Here is a 20,449-nt window from a genome sequence, read left to right as displayed (position 1 = left end):
ACAGCTAGGACACCCGAGTTCAATTCCACCCTCGGCCATCTCTGTGTGGAGTTTGCATGTACTGCCAAATTCTCCCATAGGCCTCAGGGAATGGAATATGGTAGAGCAGCGGTGTCCAAAGTGCAGACTGGGGGCCATTTATGTCTCACAGTACATTCTAAAATTATATTGATTATATTGATATTGAAAAAAAAAATTTAAGACAAAAAAAGTGTATTCTAATGACAAAAAATTGCAATTTTCTGAGAATAAATATAATAATAATATCATGGCTATAATAATAAGATGAAGACAAATAATATAGTTTTAGATCACAAAAATTAAATATTAAATTAAAATATTAATTAAATATTATTTTTGAAACGGAATATTTTTATTAAGTTGGTTAAAAATGCAAATATTATGGGCCTGAAGTCCAAATATTATGGCAATATAGTCATATTATGAAAAACAAAATTAAGAAGGAAGTTGAAATATTTGGAAAATGACAAAAAAACAGCAAAAATTACAAAACAACTAAATATATTCTATTATAATATAGTGAATATACTAAATCTTTTTCAACTATATCACAAAACTAATAAAAAAAATTTAAGACATAAAAGTGTATTCTAATGACAAAAAAAATGCAATTTTGCGATAATAAATATAATAATAATATAATGGTTTTAATAATAAGATGAATGAAGACAAATAATATAGTTTTAGGATATCACTATTGTCACTTGGATGTAAAAGGTCCATAATAGATAATACAAACTATTATTTACTGATGATGCTAGATATCAGCCTCATATGTGACTTGTGATTTGATGTATTTACCAGAAGGTGGCGGTAGTGCATGCCACAAGTTGCTTGCCAACCATCGATAAAAAGAAGAAGAAGCTGCCGCCTGTTGCTTGCTGTAGCATTTGGAAAGGCTACTTGTCAGCATTCTGCTGACAAAGCGAGCATTTTTTAAATCTTTTTTTAATCAAATGTGAATGCGCAGACAAGGTTTGTGTGTCCGCTAAGGGTCAAAGTGTGACTGACGATAGTAACGCGCTTTGCCGCTCCTCAAGCTAGCGTAGCTTTGCTAGCGATTCATGAAGCTAACCACAATGGCTACGTTTATACAATATATAACCCTATTCAACTGTACCTTCAGCTAGAATATGCCTACATGTTATTTGTCTTTTAACCGTAGGTAGCGATCCAAGTGGGCTTTTGAAGACATCAAGCTGAGCATCCTCAATGGCCGCTGCCAGCTTACAGCACCCCGGCTTCCTTCTGGTGAGGCCTCGCTGTCCCAGTTTTTCTCCCTCCAGCCTCCAATGAAGCTCATTTGAAACCCTAAACGTGTTCCTTGCTGCAGGCCAACCTTAAAGCGGACTCATCCACCAAGACTCTGGTTCAGCGATGTCAGGAGCTGGTGAAGATCATCGAGGACTATCCTGCAAAGGTGCATTTAGCATCCTACACTGTACACACGCTGTACATTGCACACAATATGCAAAAGTGCTGGGGAAAAAATGCAAAAATGTTGTGGCCTCTTGTATTGTTCAGGAACTGCATGCCATTTTCTCGTGGCTGGTGGAGAGTGTCTTTGGAAGTTTAGATGGCGTCCTCGGAGGATGGAACCTTCGCCTTCTGCATTCCCGTTGCAATGATTTCCCGCTTGTTGTGGACTTCCTGAAACCGAGGTGACTCCTCATCTACTCTTTACTTTGGTGTGTGTATGTCGTTAAAATATCCACTTGCTGTTTTCCTCAGTGGGGCCATGATGAAGCTGGTTTACAAACTTCAAGCAGAAGAATACAAGTATGAAGTCCCTGTGAATTATCTGCCGGTAGGATAGCATCACTGTTGATTCTTGAGTCGTGTTGTTTTGTGTAACGTTGTAATGTGTTGTGTGTTTTTGTTCTGCGCAGGCTCCAGTGAAAGCGTCCATCCAGGAAGGCGTCCTTCCAGATTGTCCGCTCTTTCACAACCGTCCACACTTTCCCATGTCTGGCGTGCTGACGCTCAACATGGCTCTGAGTATCCTTCCTGCCAAATGTGTCACATGACCTCTCGTAGCCATTCAGGAAGTCAACACTGATGTTTTTCCTCAATGTAATGCAGATCCTTTTGAGTTCTTCATGTTCTACTTTGCGTCCTGTCTCATCACACCAAAGGTTACGTCAAAAATCCACTCAGTCTAAAAAAGATGCACATACACACCAAGTGGTCATAAGTGTTGATTTTTTATTTTATTTATTTATTTATTTTTTTTTTAGAACTTCTCTTCAGGCCAGCATGGCACCACTGACAGCGCCTACTTTGTATTGGTGGACATGTACCTCAAGTATTTCCTGCCGACTGAGGGAAGTGTGCCCCCGTCTCCCTTTTCTGACAACAGGGGCTCGGTCAGCGCACCTCCTCCTAGGTACACACACACACACACCGTCTGGTCTGGTCTACATTTTGCATAAGAAATGTGATTTGCTGAGTGATTCCAGCAAAACATTATCCTGCATAAGGATTTTGTACATGCATGCTTTTCCTGTGTTGTTTACATTTTCCTGTTGCCATGTGACGTGTTGCACAGATCTGTTCTACGTTATTATATTCTACATGTAGATTTTTGAAAGTGAAGGGTAAATTAGCAACTTAAAATGGTAATTAAGCAAAAATTACATTTATAGAACATGGCCGCTACCCCATAAACATATACGGCACATATCGCTGCCAGAATATGCTTATACAACATTTATAAAGCTTTATGTTATGTAAAGACATGAATTGCTCTTTTGTGCCAACTTTGACATAATTATAGTTTTTTTCTGTCCACTGGTGGAATAGCATCATTTTTTCAAATGTCTTTATACTGTACTTTCAAGGCATATGTTTCTTGTAACGGCGTTCCTTCGAAGCAGTCATCAGTGAAATGATCACTGCAAAGAAGAGATCTTGAAGCAGGCATTCGTTTCTCTTATTTTCTTAGTCCTCTCTTGTCTTAAACTTTCCTTTTTTGGATAAAAAAACATGTGCAGTATCATACTGCTACTGTGAACATCCAGCAGCAACACAATGTTTTGTCATGACATAGCGGTGGCATGAAATGTAAATTTCTCTTCAAAAAATTGAACAATATAGAACAGGGGTCTCAAACTCAATTTACCTGGGGGCCACTGGAGCTAGGGTCTGGGCAAGGCTGGGGAGCATCAGGTTTTCCAAAAAAAAAAAAAATGCATTTATTAAAAACAGAAAAATATATACAAAAATATACAAACTTTTTCAGTGCTTTGGTTCCGATTTTCTACAAGAAAAGCTCTGATAAAACATTCCACTGTTCTCAAATATCTTGCTTTTTATTTTTCTGCACAAAATAAGATGAAAAATAAATAAATCAAGAATAAAGAAAATCAATCAATCAGTAATAAATGAATAATAATGCACATGCTAACTTGCAAACTAGAGAGCTAGCGACCTAAACGGTAGCGTTCAAGTTATTTCCTTTAAACTTAAATAGCCAAAAACTTACCACTTCCACATGGATATGGAGGATAACTATTAACAGTTATTTAACCTTTAACATGAACATTAATCAAACGTAATAATTTTTTCTGGGTACATGATACCATACAGCATCCATATCAAACTTGCGCGGGCCGCACTAACATTAAACTTTCATATCAAGGCGGGGGCCACATTTGGCCCGCGGGCCGCGTTGTTTGAGACCCCTGATCTAGAACTTTATATACAATATATATAAACAATATACAATGGTGTGAATTTATTTTATTTTTGTCGCCTTTAAATATTTCAGTTCATCAAAGTAATTTAAATATTAGTCGGTGACAACACAACTGAACACAAAATTCAGTTTTTAAATGAATTTTGTTATTAAGGGAGAAAAAAAAATCCAAACCCACACGACCCTGTGTTAAAAAGTGAAACAGGTTGAGCCACCCATGGCATCTTTAGCTTCAATCAAGCATTTTCTGTGGAGGAATTTTGGCCCACTCATCTTTGCAGAATTGTTGTCATTCAGCCACAATGGAGGCTCTTCCAGCATGAAGCCTTTTTAAGGTCTCTAGGGTTCAGGTCAGGACTTTGGCTCGGCCACTTTAATGTCCTCATTTTATTTTTCTTCAGCCATTCAGAGGCGGTCTTGCTGGTGTGTTTTGGATCATTGTCCTGATGCAGAACCCAAGTGGGTTTCAGCTTGAGGTCACCAACAGATGGCAGAACATTCTCCTTTGTCTTTGGTAGACAGCAGAATTCATGGTTGCATTTATCACAGCAAGTCTACCAGGTCCTGAAGCAGCTCCATCACACTACCATCACAATATTTTACTTTTTCCATACATGGCCATGTAGCTTTGGATTTGATTTGTTTTTACTCTTTTCATAATAAAAAGTTTTGTTTACCAATTAGCATTTTTTTTCCAGTTTTGCTGTCATTGACTAATATTTTAAATTTGACGATTTGAAACAGTTAGGTGTGACAACATGCAATAAGTAAGCTAAAATAAAACTTTCCTACGTAATATAAATAACTCCACTCCTTTGATTACCAGGTCCTCCAACCTTTCCTTAGCAGGGTATGGCATCCACAGCCCCAGTCTCTTGAAGCATCACATCTTCCACCAGCCGTCAGTCAACGCTGACCCTGCAGCCCAGGAAATCTGGAGGTCGGAAACATTGCTGCAGGTGTGTTTCCATAGCAACATTGAAATCAGACCTTTTTTTTTAGTTTAATGTGTGTGTACATGTTCACAGATGTTTGTGGAAGTGTGGCTCCATCACTACTCTTTAGAGATGTACCAGAAACTTCAGTCTCCTCAGGTGAAGGTAAGACCATCAAATGGACCCCCCCCACAGCGTTGCATGGCGTTTTGCTGACTCCTCCCACCTCTCACCAAGTTTTCTGTTTTGGAAAGAATAAGTCCTTTGGAAGTGGAGTATGATCATGCAAGGTTCTTGTAGCTGCTCCGCCTCAAACGTCTTCATCCTCACTTCCTCATGCTTTAAGCTCAGCCTGAAGTCACACTGAGCCTTCTGTAGATGAACACACATGTACATGTACACACAGGTCACCTCTGGTTGACACGTGTGAGAGGCGGGGCCAGTGTCCACAGATGGACTCATTAGAATGAAAGATACAGTATTACAGTATAAGTAAATTCAAGTCACTTTTGTATGTTTCTTAGAAGTCTCAGTGGGACTTCTGGCTGCTTTTGTTTGTTTTGCCCACCGTAAACCAGGAATGCAGGATTTTCTTTTTTTCCCAAGCCTATAACTTATTTATATCTTCAATAATTCCTTGTTCATGGCGGTTAATTGGTTCCAGACTAGACTGTGATAAGTGCGTTTTCGCCAAATAGGATTCCTTCTTTATAAATATATTTTTGTACTTATTTTGTACTCTCATGTCATGAGATTGGGTTACAAGATGAAATATAAAATGAATAAATATTTAAAAATACGCAATATAAAAAATATTATATATATAATTTGATTTAAAAACGTAATTTGATTAAATGTAATTTAATGTAAAAAACACAATATAGCATTCCATCCATCCATTTTCTGTACTGCTTATCCTCACAAGGGTCGCGGGGGGTGTTGGAGCCTATCCCAGCTGTCTTCAGGCGAGAGGTGGGGTACACCCTGAACTGGTGGCCAGCCAATCACAGGGTATATAGACAAACAACCATTCACACTCATATTCATACCTATGGACAATTTGGAGTCGCTAATTAACCTAGCATGTTTTTGGAATGGGGGAGGAACCCGGAGCACCCGGAGAAAACCCACCCACGCACGCACGGGAAGAATATGCAAACTCCACACAGAGATGCCAGAGTGGGGAATCGAACCAGGGTCTCCTAGCCGTGCAGCCAATATTGAAATCCTATTGAAAAACCTCAATCTAAAGATATACGGCTGAATAGGTGCAGATTCTGGAAGAACTATAAAGCTTTGTGGGATGGTTATTGTGAGTAGCTGCTCTATAGGCGTCCACAACTCAATACAGATGGCTGATAAATTGGCATAATAGGTCCCCTTTAATGGCTGATACTGTATTCGGATCTTAGTGCATTTAGCCATTTTTATTCTTGAAAATGCCTCATTTGGAGAAAATATATGTGCAATTTGCTTAAATATGCAAATATTTTGACAAAATGTATCAACCATGAAACGGCGATGATTTGTAACAAACTATGTATAGATTTGCCCGTACCAAATATGATATCATGACATCAATAAACAAATGGCGGCGCCTCATAAGTACAAAGCGTTGCTCCGAAGGCTTTATTGCATAACAAAAGTTTATTAGACGCCATCATTTCCATGATGAAATCAAGCATCTCCGGCAAACCTTTTTGTACTTTTCACATGCTGTGGTGATAGGAACAAGCCCCTGGGCCCCGTAGCAATGCTGCCGTTTCAACATCCCCCAAGCCCCCAACAGGAGGGGAAGTTTACAGCACGTCACACAAAAGCGCTGGATTTGTTCACGCTAAACCACTAACGGCGCAGTATGGGTAATTTTGTTTCATTGTTATCGGATGAGGGGCTGCACGGCGTTGAAGTGGTTAGTGCGCAAACCTCACAGCTAGGAGACCAATTCCACCCTCGGCAATCTCTGTGTGGAGTTTGCATGTTCTCCCCGTGCATGCGTGGGTTTTCTCCGTGTACTCCGGTTTCCTCCCACATTCCAAACACATGTTAGGTGGGAATGCTTGTTTGTAGTTGTTTGTTTGAAGTATTGGATGACATTTTTAGCTAATTGTTTATTTTTAGCCTTATGCATTATTTTAGCTGTTTGAAGATGAACTATATCAGCAAGTTGAAGTATTTGTAATTTTAGAAATGTATGTTAGTATATGTTCTCTGTAGGCGGCATTATGAATTATCCTTACTGACCTTTTTTGCAGTACATTTAGCCAGTGAATGTCACGGTTTGAATATTGCTCAGTCACAATGTTGCATTTCTTCAAAAAATGAATAATGAATTAAAGATGTCTGTTTCTTGGTTGGCACGGTAGACGAGTGGTTAGCACGCAGACCTCACAGCTAGGAGACCAGGGTTCGATTCCCCCCCTCTGCCATCTCTCTGTGGAGTTTGCATGTTCTCCCCGTGCGTGGGTTTTCTCCGGGTACTCCGGTTTCCTCCCACATTCCAAAAACATGCTAGGTTAATTAGCGACTCCAAATTATGCATAGGTATGAATGTGAGTGTGAATGGTTGTTTGTCTATGATGATTGGCTGGCCATCAGTCCAGGGTGTACCCCGCCTCTCGCCCGAAGACAGCTGGGATAGGCTCCAGCACCCCCAGTAACCCTTGTGAGGAAAGGCGGTAGAAAATGAATGAATGAATGAATGTTATCGGATGAATTGGGTTGATGCCATAACTCCATAACTCCTCCCCTGTATATTATACACTTTTATAAACTACCTAAAATACTCACCCTCCCTCGTCTCTGCTTCTGCTTGCCATATTCTCAAATAATAATCCTGCATACTGACCTTTGCCCTATTTTGGTGCTCAGCCTGTAAATGTGACCCCTCTCCCACCCACCTTCAAAGAGGACCCCTTTAATTTCCATTGGAGAACCAAATGAATAATGAAGTTTGAGAGGAATTCAATGTGTGTGAAATCTGACTATTCACCTTCTTTATGAATGAAGTCTCCAGATGTTAAAAGGAAGTCTTCAGGTGGTGTAAAACAAGACATGCGTCGTATGGCAATGAGCTTTTATTGTGGCCAACATTTGACACTGGAATTCCTCTGTTGAAAGTGGTATTTTCCAAACATCAGGGATGAGAATGATTCAGGCTGGAATCTTACTTTTCCAATCAAGTAAGATGTGGTTTAGCAGACAAGGCACTCTGAATTTGACATCAAAAGTTCATGATGTGGTTGCGTAGACACTTTTTCAGAAATTGCAAGCACGCTCCCGTTTTTTAAGGTCTCAAAAGTATTTGGACATCAGGGTAAATACAAGCTTGGATGGAGTTAAACCCAACACCCCTTTTCTGCCTTTGCTCATTACAATATTACCAGTGCTACATACTGTTTAACCCTCCTCTTGTGTTAGGGTCGGCACCGACCTGTTTTACATTTTAATGCATAAAAAGAATCACATAACATTTGTTTATTGCATCAAGGCTTTTTGACTTTGTCAGGAAACTCTATTTCAACAAAATAAAACCAAAAAAATAATTATAAAATGGTCTGGTTGAAATTATGACCACTATTGTTAGGGTCGGCTTCGACGCGGTTATAATATGACTATAAAGCAATATTTTGAGCCAAAACCAAAATCATAAGTGTACAATTAGCCAACACAATGACAACCAGCTCCTCTTCTCATCATGTAAGCTTCAGGGGATTCTCTTTTTGACCGCTTTTCCAATATACCAGCAGAAAAACAATGTCCAGACATGTGAGGGGAATTCACTCATTTGATTGGCTGATTTCACATTTACAATTTGGATCATGGAAAGAATGGCAAGAAGTACAGTGAACCAAGATCTGGACCTGTTCTGCTTTTTCATTTCACTTTATACTAAAGTTCTGTAACTGAAAACAATAACTTTTTCTACCTTTTCTTGACATTAATATATACGGGTCAAAATTCACCCGAACACCATTGATGTTTCTTTAGTGATTAATACTAAAATGAGAAAATAAATAAACTAATTGATTTAAGAGATATGTTCTATAGCTCTCAGTAATAGCCAGGTAACAAAAGAACCTTCAATTTATTAATATGATTCTTTTGAGGTTCATTTGACCATTTTAGGAAATTAAAATTGAGGGGTATATTGACAAAAAAAAGGCCTCCATGCCCACACCAAAAGTATTAAAACCAACATTTTCATGCATGAGGAAGCCTAAGAAGGTAACCAAGACATGAGAAGCAAATTTGATGGTAACTTATTGTTTTTAGTGTATTTTATAGCTGATTTAATACATGGGTCAAAACCGACCTGTTAACATAAGAGATGATACCAGAAAGCGAACACAAGAGGAAGGTTAAACACACGCCTACGGATGGCGCCTAGCATTGGGCAAATAGGCTTATAGCTTACTGTCACTAATATGCTACAAACCCTTATTGCGGGTTGTGGTACCGCAACACACGCAGTTGCGGTACCACATTGATGCTCGATAAAACTTAAACTACGACAGAAATGTTTTGCACATGTTGAATATTTACTTCTTTTAAAGTTGATAATGCCGTTTAAATGCGTGTTTAAGAAAGCCGAATCCTACTGTGTTCAGTGTTTACATTTCAATAAATATTTGTTTAAACTTGAGACCGGGAATATTTGTTATCGTAGTCATTTTTTCACGTAAATTGAGGGAGCAAAAGCAGTATCGGTCACAAATATCGGCCCAAGCAAAAGAGTGATGGAAAAAAAATCTTCATCGCCCCGAAAAAACCCATATCGGTCGATCCTTAGTTACATTATTGCACACTGGTCTGCCAATCCCGAGGTGCTGTTCCTGACTGTTGAAGGGACGTGCCAACCAGGACCCTCAACATCCAGAGCCTTGAATAATTCGGGGTGAAACTCATCCAACCCCATAGCTTTGCCACTGAGGAGGTTTTTGACTACCTCTGCTTCATCTATACCAGGGGTCTCAAACTCAATTTACTTGGGGGCCACTGGAGCTAGGGTCTGGGCGAGACTGGGCCACATAAGGTTTTCCAAAAAAAACAAAAACAAGACGCATTTATTAAAAACAGAAAAATGAATAAACTTTGCTTTGGTTTTGATTTTCGACAATAAAAGCTCTGATAAAACATTCCACTGTTCTCAAATATCTTACTTTTTATTTTTCTACACAAAATAAGATGAAAAATAAATAAACAAATCAAGAATAAAGAAAATCAATCATAAATAAATAAATATAATAATAATAATAATATAATAAAATAAGAAAAAATAATAATAAAAGGGCAAATAATAAAAACTTAAGAAAGCACATATAGTTGGTGGGTAGACAAATGATTTTTTTCAGATTAAAATGAACAAAGCATTATTAGAGCCCTGTAGACATGACAAAACACGACTATAGTCACATTTATACTCTTTATTTACAACATATTGCGCAACTGCAGGGTCTTGAGACACATGCTAACTCGCAAACTAGAGAGCTAGCGACCTAAACGGTAGCCTTCAAGTTATTTCCTTTCAACTTAAATAGCCAAAAACTTACCACTTCCACACGGATAGGGAGGATAACTATTAACAGTTATTTAAACTTTAACATGAACATGAATCAAACGTAATAATTTTTTCTGGGTACATGATACCATACAGCATCCATATCAAACTTGCGCGGGCCGCACTAACATTAAACTTTCATATCAAGGCGGGGGCCTCAAACTAGTGTCCTGCGGGCCACATTTGGCCCGCGTGCAAATTCTCCCACACCCAAACACCAGTTAGTTCTGCAATGATTCTCATCCTTCATGTCTTGTGCGGAATGAAATGTGTTTGAGTCAATGTTTGATTTTTGTCTCCCCTCTGCTCTTCCTCATTTGTATTTTGAACAACTCTTTCTCTTCCCTGATTTGTCATCTTCCTCCTTTGCCTCTCCTCACTGCTGCACCTCCCTCACCCGTTTCCCCCCTCCTCCTCCTCTTGTACTTTGTGCCGTGTTCTATCTCTGGTCTCCCTCATCTTCCTCCCCCTGGTGGTAACGGGTCAACAGCTGGCGCTGCTCCAGTACCGCCTCAGTATGTCCAGCATGCCGTGCCAACCCCACGTCCCATCGGGCTCTGGGACCCTCCACACCTACCAAGTACTTAAACCTTTTCATTCACCCCCGCCCCTCTGGGGCCTCCTGGAGGTAAACCTCAAGTCACTTCAGGTCCTGGTCAAGGGTACTTCTTGGAGGTCTGGCACCATCTTTGAGGCAGCCAGCCATAATAAGCTACTATATAATCTACTAATTTGTGGTGGACACACAAACATCTTGAAAATCATGTATGACTTGCAGTTTCTCTGAAGAAGTACTCTTGGTGGGACAGGTTGTCGGGTCTTGAATGTGGCTCGGGTGCAGTTCTCTGCTGATTTGCTTTGTCATGTTTTTGACAGTGCTGCTGTGTGTCACGCGTATGCTAACAAATGTAAACCATGCATTGTACGCGCTGGAATGAGAAGATGGAATGGAATTTAGAAAAAGATGCTGTGGTCAACGAGTGCTGAGGTCCTGCCTCGCAATCCTCCAATAGTTTGGAATCAGGAATATGTTCTTGCCGTCTTCATGCTAAGCAAATGATGAAAATATTGGATTTGTTTTGGGCTTGTAGATGTTTGTGGGTGACTTCAAAAAGAGTTGAGTTGGACACCAAAGTGAGTTGGGTTGAGTGGGACCTCTGTACTCTGCAAGAGTTCTGCTGCCTGATTGGCTGGACAGGGGTTAGAAGCTTTCTGCTTGGCTGCTTATGAAACTGGCACCAAATGGAGCAGGTGGGGGGTGTCGCCTTGGGGTCACTAAGCTCTGTGTAAATTGCGGTTCTTTTGCAGGAACCCTTCAGCCCGACTGAGGAGCACGTGCTGGTGGTGCGTCTCCTGGTCAAACATCTGCATGCCTTCTCCAACAGCCTGAAACCCGAGCAGCTGCCCTCCTCCCCCACGACCCACTCGCATGCCCACGCCAGCCCCCTGGAGGAGTTCAAGAGGTCGTCATGGTGGAACACTTGGGTGCATGATGATTAACAATGTGATTGAAGGGTTGGCGACCCCAGTTGTAGTAGATAGTTAAGTAAATGTGATGTAAAGCCATAGTAGATCATGTGATGGGTGTCGTCTTGGATTTACAGTCAATAACACAAAACATTATGACATGACCTTACATTAAGTGAAGTCAGGCTTGGCATGTCCCACATCCCGTGTGGAAATGTTATGTTTTTGGCCTCTGGATTCATTCATTTTCTACCGCTTTTTTCCTCATGAGGGTCGCGGGGTTGCTAGAGCCTATCCCAGCTCTCTTCGGGCGAGAGGCGGTGTACACCCCGGACTGTTGGCCAGCCAATCCCAGGGCACATATAGACAAACAACCATTCACACTCACATTCATACCTATGGACAATTTGGAGTCGCTAATTAACCTAGCATATTTTTGGAATGTGGGAGGAAACCGGAGTACCCGGATGAAACCCACGCATGCACGGGGAGAACGTGCAAACTCCACACAGAGATGTGTGGAATTGAACCCTGGTTTGAGGGTGGAATTTAAACCCTGGTCTCCTAACTGTGAGGTATGCACGCTAACCACTCGACTGCCGTGCAGCCACCTATGGACAATTTGGAGTCGCCAATAAACCTAGCATGTTTTTGGAATGTGGGAGGAAACCGGACTACCCGGATGAAACCCACGCATGCACGGGGAGAACATGCAAACTCCACACAGAGATGTGTGGAATTGAACCCTGGTCTCCGAACTGTGAGGTCTGCGCGCTAACCACTCGACCGCCGTGCAGCCACCTATGGACAATTTGGAGTCGCCAATAAACCTAGCATGTTTTTGGAATGTGGGAGGAAACCGGAGTACCCGGAGAAAACCCACGCATGCACGGGGAGAAAATGCAAACTCCACACAGATGGCCGAGGGTGGAATTGAACCCTGATCTCCTAGCTGTGAGGTCTGTGCGTTAACCACTTGGCCACCATGCAGCCCCAGTTTTGCATCAGGGAAGGGAGGGCATCCCACTGGCGAGTGGCTGATTTTTGGGTGTATGGATAAAGTAGGACGTAGTGTAGTTAAAAAAATGAAGTCACATGATGAGATCATGTGATGGGTGCTTTACAGTGTGTTGGTGTCTCCTGCAGGGTGGTGGTGCAGCGTTTTGTTCAGCAGAAACTTTTTCTTTTCCTGCAACACTGCTTCGGACATTGGCCTCTGGACGCTTCCTTCCGAGCGGTAAGTCTCTTGTCTCGAATATTAAGTTCAACTAAAGGCAACTAAACCCTTTTATTTTTTGTTGAGGTGTTGGAGACATGGCTGAGCTTCATCCAGCCCTGGAGATACAGCGAAGAGAAGAGCAGCAACGCTCCAACAGAAGGCAGCAGGAGCGAGCCTGACAAATGGTGACTTCATGGAGAATCAGTCGTTCCATGCCGCCTGGTGCTAACTTCTTCTTGCTGTTCTTCACCTGCAGGGAATCCTTTGTTCAGGAGAACCTGCTGGTTTATACCAAGCTCTTCCAGGTCTTCTTGAATCGAGCCCTCAGGACGGACTTGGTCAACGCCAAAAATGCTCTAATGGTCTTTCGGGTGGCTAAAGTCTTCTCTCAGCCTAACCTCGCAGAGATGATCCAGAAGGGTGAGAGCACGCTCCAGCCTTCTTGACTTTCTGCTTTTCAAGACCAGTATGGTACCAATAACTGATACTTTTTTTTTTATCACATACTACAGTATTAATAGTATTAACAGTATTACTGTACCCTAGAAACCGCCCATGAATGATACGAGAAAAGGCCGAAATGATACTGTGTCAAAGCCCAGGGCAGTGATACTGATAAAATATAGAGTTTAACCATGTCCAGTATCAGCCCCCGTAGCTGTCCACTCAGAGCGCGCTGCTCTGGTATCGTGCCCGTGAAACAACCAATCAGAGAACAGCACACGATTGCTTAGTGCCTAGTGCTTCTCCAGTCACCAAAAAACCCAAACTTGATTAATGGAACTTTAATTGTCAGACATTGATAAGATAAGACTGTTGATAAAATATTATTGTTGAAATATTTTTGTAATTATAATTATTGTGTTTACACTGTTTAGATATAATACATGTAATAAACTCAAAATTTTCTGGAAACAAAATAGTCTTTTGATTAAATAGTACGTGATAATAAGCTCATGACTAAATAGTATGTGATAATAAGATCATCACATGGTTTGTCTGGTATCAGGCCCAGTATCATGCCTGACACTTGGGGGCATGATACCTGGCCTGATACCAGACAAACCATGTGATAACCTATAAATATATACTTTAACATATATATTTAACTATACTTTGTGCACACCTGGAGGTAAGGAGGACTGGAACAAATTTGGATTAGACCAACTGTACCTGTCAATTTTGTCCTAATTAAATATCATGACACTACAGGGTTCGACAATAACGATGTACCGATGGCCTGGGACAAGTTAAAACTAAATTCGGGCAAGTAAATCCAATCATTAATATTCCCGTCGGGCAAGTGTACTTTGGCATGCCATACTGCAGAGTTTTTTTAAAAGTGGTTCTTGTTGGGTGTTGGTAAAACACGGACTGCGTAATTCCGGTGGTAATTTGCAAACCAATCCTTGCAAATCTTGAAATGGACCAATCACAATCGTTTATTTAGACCGCGGTCCGCGTTTTACCCACACCCGTTCTTGTTCACGATCAACCAATCAGCGATGGTTTGACTAGGAAAACATCTATCATGGCGTCCCTGCCAACATGGTCTAATTCTTCAACAACACCAAAAAGTGATGAACCAGTGCCTCCTAAACAAGTATTTTATTAGCGGCAGCAAATCAAATGATGGCACAGGTGAGTGAATCACATTGCTGTGACAATTTGAAGTGGTCACAATGAAACACCACCGATTAGATCCAATACCAAGTGCTGATTTTGCACAAGCTACAACTTTAGCGCTTCCATTTCTCTGTGGATTTTTCTCACCTTTGCTTCACAAATTATTGTTTTGACCATTGAGCATTTTTTTTCTGGATTAAAAACACTTTACTAGTACACAAATGTGTCTATTCAATAATGTTTTCATTGTGGTGCACAACCTATAAAAGTGCCTAGAAGTCTCTTGACAATCCAGATTTCCAACGTCATGATCTATGTAGGAAAACAACCACAAGAAATGATAATCATTTCATCTTTTTTGAGATTCTCATGTGATGCCACAAAAATTAGATGATATCATTATGGCGGTCTTTTCATTTTACATGGGGCAAGTTCGGGCAAGTAGTTCTCACCTTAAGGATTTTATGTAGAGCCCTGCACTACTACACTACTACTGCTAACCAGAGTGTAGAGTAGAGGTAGCCACTTACAATGGCCCAGCAAAGTGCACTATATTTGGACACATGCTCCGCAGCCGGTGCAGGTAATCTCCCTTAATTGGAGTGTTAAAAAAATTATCCGTAATCTGACTTATTTTTAATGTTATAGGATTTTATATATATATATATATATATATATATCAGGACCGATAATTACCGTACACGGCAACAAATATTTATCGCTTATTTGTTCCTTTCTGCAGCCGAGCAGCTCTTCTTGGAGCCGGAGCTCGTCCTGCACCACCGGCAGCCACGAGGCTTCCTCACGCCGAGTCAAGGGGGCAGCTTCCTGTCGTCACGGCAACGCATGGTAACGGACGCGGTCTTCCGGGTCAAGAGTCATGTGTACTCCTTGGAAGGCCAGGACTGCCAATACAAGCAGATGTTTGGATCCGAGTTGCGAGCTGTGGTAAGCTTCCTTTGGAGCAGAGGTCTCAAACTCAATTTACTTGGGGGGGGGGGGGCACTGGAGCTAGGGTCTGGGTGAGACTGGGCCGCATCAGGTTTTCCAAAAAAAAAAAATGCATTTATTAAAAACAAAAAACTTTAAAAAACTTCGCTTTGGTTCCAATTTTCTACAAGAAAAGCTCTGATAAAACATTCCACTGTTCTCAAATATCTTACTTTTTATTTTTCTACACAAAATAAGATGAAAAATAAATAAACAAATCAAGAATAAAGAAAATCAATCAATCAGTAATAAATAAATATAATAATAATCATAATTAAAACTGCAAGCAGTGATGAGCGGGCTCGAGCACCCCGACGCGCTCGGGGGTACGCGCGGGTCGGGGGTACGCGCGGGTCGGGGTCGCGCGCGCGACCGGACGGGCGCGCGGACGCGCCGTACGAAAAACCGCGGCGAGCGGATAAGCGGTAAGGGAGTCACGGCACTTGCAATTTTCCGCCAGGAGGGGGCGACAGCGGTGGCGAGGCGGGTGCGCGGTCACGTCCCGTCCGACACCGCGAACCGCCATAAAAAAATTCACGACGATCGGACCACGCGGTAGGTCCTTGCGGCGGATATACGTTTCCGCCTGTGGGTGGCGCTATAGAGTGGTTGGCCCACACGGTAACGGACCGGAGGGTACCCCGAACCAACAGAAAAAATTAGGGGCCGATCCGACCGTGCGTAAGGAAGTTACGGCAGATATACATTTCCACCAGTTGGTGGCGCTATAGCGTATGTACACACACAGTCATAGACCAGAGGGTACCCCAGACCACCAGAAAAAATTTGGGCCTGATCCGACCATGTGGAAGGAAGTTACGGCTATATACATTTCCACCAGTTGGTGGCGCTATACAGTCGATGTACACACACAGTCATAGACCAGAGGGTACCCCAGACCACCAGAAAAAATTTGGGCCTGATCCGACCATGTGGAAGGAAGTTACGGCTATATACATTTCCACCAGTTGGTGGCGCTATACAGTCGATGTACACACACAGTCATAGACCAGAGGGTACCCCAAACCACCAGAAAAAATTTGGGCTTGATCCGACCATGTGGATGGAAGTTACGGCTATATACATTTCCACCAGTTGGTGGTGCTATACAGTGTATGTACACACACAGTCATAGACCAGAGGGTACCCCAGACCACCAGAAAAAATTTGGGCCTGATCCGACCATGTGGAAGGAAGTTACGGCTATATACATTTCCACCAGTTGGTGGCGCTATACAGTGTATGTACACACACAGTCATAGACCAGAGGGTACCCCAAACCACCAGAAAAAATTTGGGCTGGATCCGACCATGTGGAAGGAAGTTACGGCTATATACATTTCCACCAGTTGGTGGCGCTATAGAGTCTATGTACACACAGTATAACAGACCAGAGATTGACCCAACACACCAAAAAAAATTTCAAGACAATCTGACCATGAATCAGGAAGTTACGGCAGATATACATTTCCACCAGTTGGTGGCGCTGTGTTTTGAACATGGCTTCTGGAGCATTAGGTGCGTCCTGTCATGATAGACGTCTCCACCGAAAATCATAGTGATACGTGTAACGGGTGGCGAGGGATAATGAATTGAAACTTCTAGGTGGCGCTAGTGTGTCAATTTAGATTGGTGTCACATGGGAGCACCACCAGGGCGCTCAGGCCTGGATTAAGGCCTCACGTTTAAGATTTCAGCAGCCTGTGACCTTCTGCAGGCAAATGATGACCTTTTGATGGTCAATGGCGAAGGCTGACCATTCGCCGTGGCCACGCCCCCCACATGTGCTTTACACACATCATAGTCCATCAACTGACATCATCAGTCTGTCAGTCAAACTGTGTATTGACTTTGATGTACATTGCTTCAAGGCAAGGCCAGACACCAGGCAGGGCCAGATATGAAATGGTCAAAGTTTGGTGGCGTGCCACGCCCACATCCTATGGAGCGGCCCAAAATCCTTCGCAATTTAACGTGGGCCATCCGTCTAGTGTCCGTTGATGCAACAACGGACTCATTCGGTCAAACCCCCTAGGAGGAGTTCGTCAAGATACGACCCATACATCCGCCCCCAAATGGCCGCCGCCACCTAAAATGGCCGACTTCCTGTTGGTTTTAGAACATGGGTTATTGAGACTTTTTTGTGCGTCCTGTCACGAGTGATGTCTCCTCCGAAAATCATGCCCATACGTGCAACGGGAGGCGAGGGATAATTATTTTAAAACTTCTAGGTGGCGCTAGTGAGTCAATTTGGCTTGGTTTCATATGGGGGCCACACCAGGCCGCTCAGGCCTGGATTCTGACCCCCCCTATGAGTTTTCAAGCCCATGCGACCTTTTGCGGGCGAATGATGACCTTTTCTATGTAAATGGCGAGGCCTGAGCATTCGCCGCCAGGCCACGCCCACCACGTGCGCTTTTCCTGCATCATGGTCCATCAACAGGCTTCACCAGGCTGTCAGGCAGTGACCTTGTGACCCTGATGTTCATCTGATGAATCTCCTGGCAGAAAAGGCCTCATGTAGATGACACGCCTTTAGCCTGTCGCCAATAGGTGGCGCTGCGACGAAATCAGGAAGTGACCTACGGGGACCTTCGGGGCGGGGCCATGATCACACGTACCAATTATGATGAAGATCTGACCACGTGGAGCCAAGTTATTCACGTCTACAGTTACGCTCAGCGTGCAAGGCCCGGACATATGAAAATGGGCAAAATTTGGGGGCGTGCCACGCCCACATCGTATGGAATATCCCAAAATCCTTCGCAATTTAACGTCGGCCATCCGTCTAGTGTCCGTTGATGCAACAACGGACTCATTTGGTCAAACCCCCTAGGAGGAGTTCGTCGAGATACGACCCCAACTTCTGGCATGAAAAAGGCCGCCGCCATCCAAAATGGCCGACTTCCTGTTCGTTTTCCAATATGGGTTCTTGAGACTTTTTGGTCCGTCCTGTCACGATAGACGTCTCCACCAAGTTTCGTGACGATAGGTGAAACTGGTGGCGGGGGCCAATTTTTTCAAAAATTAAAGGTGGCGCTAGAGAGTCAATTTTGGAACATTGTTTTCGGGACCCCCACCAGATCGAAATTTTCGCCAGACCTGACGCGCTTGCAAAATTTGGTGAGTTTTCGGGCATGTTAAGGCCCTCAAAATGGCCGTCCTTTCGTCAGAATAAAAAACGGAACGATTACAATAGGGCTTTCGCACTGGTCAGTGCTCGAGCCCTAATAAAAACTTAAGAAACCACATATAGTTGGTGGGTAGACAAATTATTTTTTTTCAGATTAAAATGAACAAAGCATTATTAGAGCCCTGTAGACATGACAAAACACGACTATAGTCACATTTATACTCTTTTTATTTACAACATATTGCGCAACTGCAGGGTCTTGAGACACATGCTAACTCGCAAACTAGAGAGCTAGCGACCTAAACGGTAGCCTTCAAGTTATTTCCTTTAAACTTAAATAGCCAAAAACTTACCACTTCCACATGGATAGGGAGGATAACTATTAACAGTTATTTAACCTTTAACATGAACATTAATCAAACGTAATAATTTTTTCTGGGTACATGATACCATACAGCATCCATATCAAACTTGCGCGGGCCGCACTAACATTAAACTTTCATATCAAGGCGGGGGCCTCAAACTAGTGTCCTGTGGGCCACATTTGGCCCGCGGGCCGCGTTTTTGAGACCCCTGCTTTGGCGTCTTACTTTGAAAGGCTCGCTCAGCAACTACAGTGATGGAATGCTTTAAATGTGAAAGGTCACTCTTCTGTGGTTCAGGTGGTGAAGTTGATTCACATCATCGCTCAAGCCAGACAAACCGCCAAACGGATCTCAGACCAGTCAACTGAGGCGGCCGCGAACAAGTCCTTCCTGGCGTGGTTCACTTCCTCCTCCTCGGAGTCCAGCAACGTGCTTTACGGCAATGAGCTGGAGGAGAGCAGCGAGTTTCTGAAAAAGACTCACGAGTTTTTGGACAGAGCGCTGGAGAACCTGTGTTCCATTTTCAAGGTGTGTTTGATGCATTGATGCAAATGTGTATGGACTAGCATTAGCATGCTCATGTTGACAGCTTCCTGAGGAGAAGCTGAAGCCCCGCCCTCCTCACACAAGTGCTCTTTGTTTGTGTTTTACAGCTGAACCAGAGTCAGTTGACTCAGCTCATCTCCAATGTGACGTCTTGTCAGGATGACGGCGATTCCAGACTACCAGATTGCATCATGAGAGAGGATGGCCTCGTCCTCACTGACTTGGGGAGGACACAGGTTGGAACCAGAACTTGAATTTAGGGTCTGGTCTTGGAGGTCATTCATTGGCATTTCGTTGTGCGCAGATCATTAACGGCCTCCGCCGGTTTGACATTCAATACCAAGGCGACCCGGAGCTGCAGCCAATCAGGAGCTACGAGAACGCGCTGCTGGTCAGGTTCTTGTACAGGATGTCGTCTCTGCTCAACCAGAAGGTAAAAAAAAAAACGCTAGCTTTCACAGTCAAATGTGTGACCTCGCACCTTGTGCTCATCACTTCAGTTCGGAGGTCACATGACCAGACTCTGCTTGCGGCCAGACTTCCTGGGTCGCCTGGGTCGTCACTACCTAACTGATCTAGGAGCTGCTCGTACCCCCGTGCGTAGTCCCGCATCACCGCGCCGCTTGGATAGGATGCGATGCGCACGTGTGAGCTTGCGTCCGCTGGCCAGCTACAGAACGCTTTTGATACTGTTGCTCTGCTACTCGCTGGCCGCCATCTTCTCCTTTGGACCCGCCTCCAGCACCCTCATCATCCTCACCGCTGCATTCCTGCATGGCGTGCTCATGACGGTGTACGTGGACTACACACAGTAGCGTGTCATTCCGCTTGTTTTGTAAATGTATGCAGTTTTCACCTCTAAAATATATTCTTTACAAAACAAAAGTTTT

The 20,449-nt window shown here is 43.0% G+C and overlaps 1 protein-coding gene across 2 annotated transcripts; it reads left to right on the top strand.

Annotated features, from left to right (window-relative positions):
- Positions 1–847: 847 nt before the first annotated feature.
- Positions 848–20,444, top strand: smpd4 (sphingomyelin phosphodiesterase 4). 2 transcript variants are annotated; one of them, XM_058055536.2, is made up of 20 exons: positions 848–996; positions 1,187–1,272; positions 1,355–1,441; positions 1,546–1,682; positions 1,753–1,828; positions 1,911–2,019; positions 2,104–2,156; positions 2,259–2,407; positions 4,545–4,677; positions 4,747–4,818; positions 10,704–10,793; positions 11,522–11,676; positions 12,827–12,917; positions 12,984–13,084; positions 13,156–13,319; positions 15,268–15,473; positions 19,311–19,541; positions 19,667–19,795; positions 19,864–19,992; positions 20,060–20,444. In XM_058055536.2, the coding sequence occupies exons 2-20, from the start codon at positions 1,234–1,236 to the stop codon at positions 20,372–20,374; spliced, it is 2,466 nt and encodes an 821-aa protein (XP_057911519.2). In that variant the 5' UTR covers positions 848–996; positions 1,187–1,233; the 3' UTR covers positions 20,375–20,444. The 2 variants fall into 2 exon arrangements, with proteins under 2 accessions (XP_057911519.2, XP_057911520.2); XM_058055537.2 differs by lacking the exon at positions 10,704–10,793.
- Positions 20,445–20,449: the final 5 nt, after the last annotated feature.

This window comes from Doryrhamphus excisus, linkage group LG18 (assembly GCF_037039965.1).
Source record: "Doryrhamphus excisus strain RoL-2023G ecotype Guam linkage group LG18, RoL_Dexc_Guam_v1.1, whole genome shotgun sequence".
Lineage (NCBI taxonomy): Eukaryota > Metazoa > Chordata > Actinopteri > Syngnathiformes > Syngnathidae > Doryrhamphus > Doryrhamphus excisus.
Note: the sequence above shows the minus strand (reverse complement) of the source record. Positions and strands in the feature narration are given on the sequence as shown.

Bases quoted from the DNA above. Each gene is read 5' to 3' on its own strand.
- smpd4 (XM_058055536.2), top strand. From the start codon at position 1,234: ATGGCCGCTGCCAGCTTACAGCACCCCGGCTTCCTTCTG. The intron at 1,442-1,545 runs GTGCATTTAGCA...TGTATTGTTCAG, and splicing joins TCGAGGACTATCCTGCAAAG to GAACTGCATGCCATTTTCTC. The intron at 13,320-15,267 runs GTGAGAGCACGC...TCCTTTCTGCAG, and splicing joins CGCAGAGATGATCCAGAAGG to CCGAGCAGCTCTTCTTGGAG.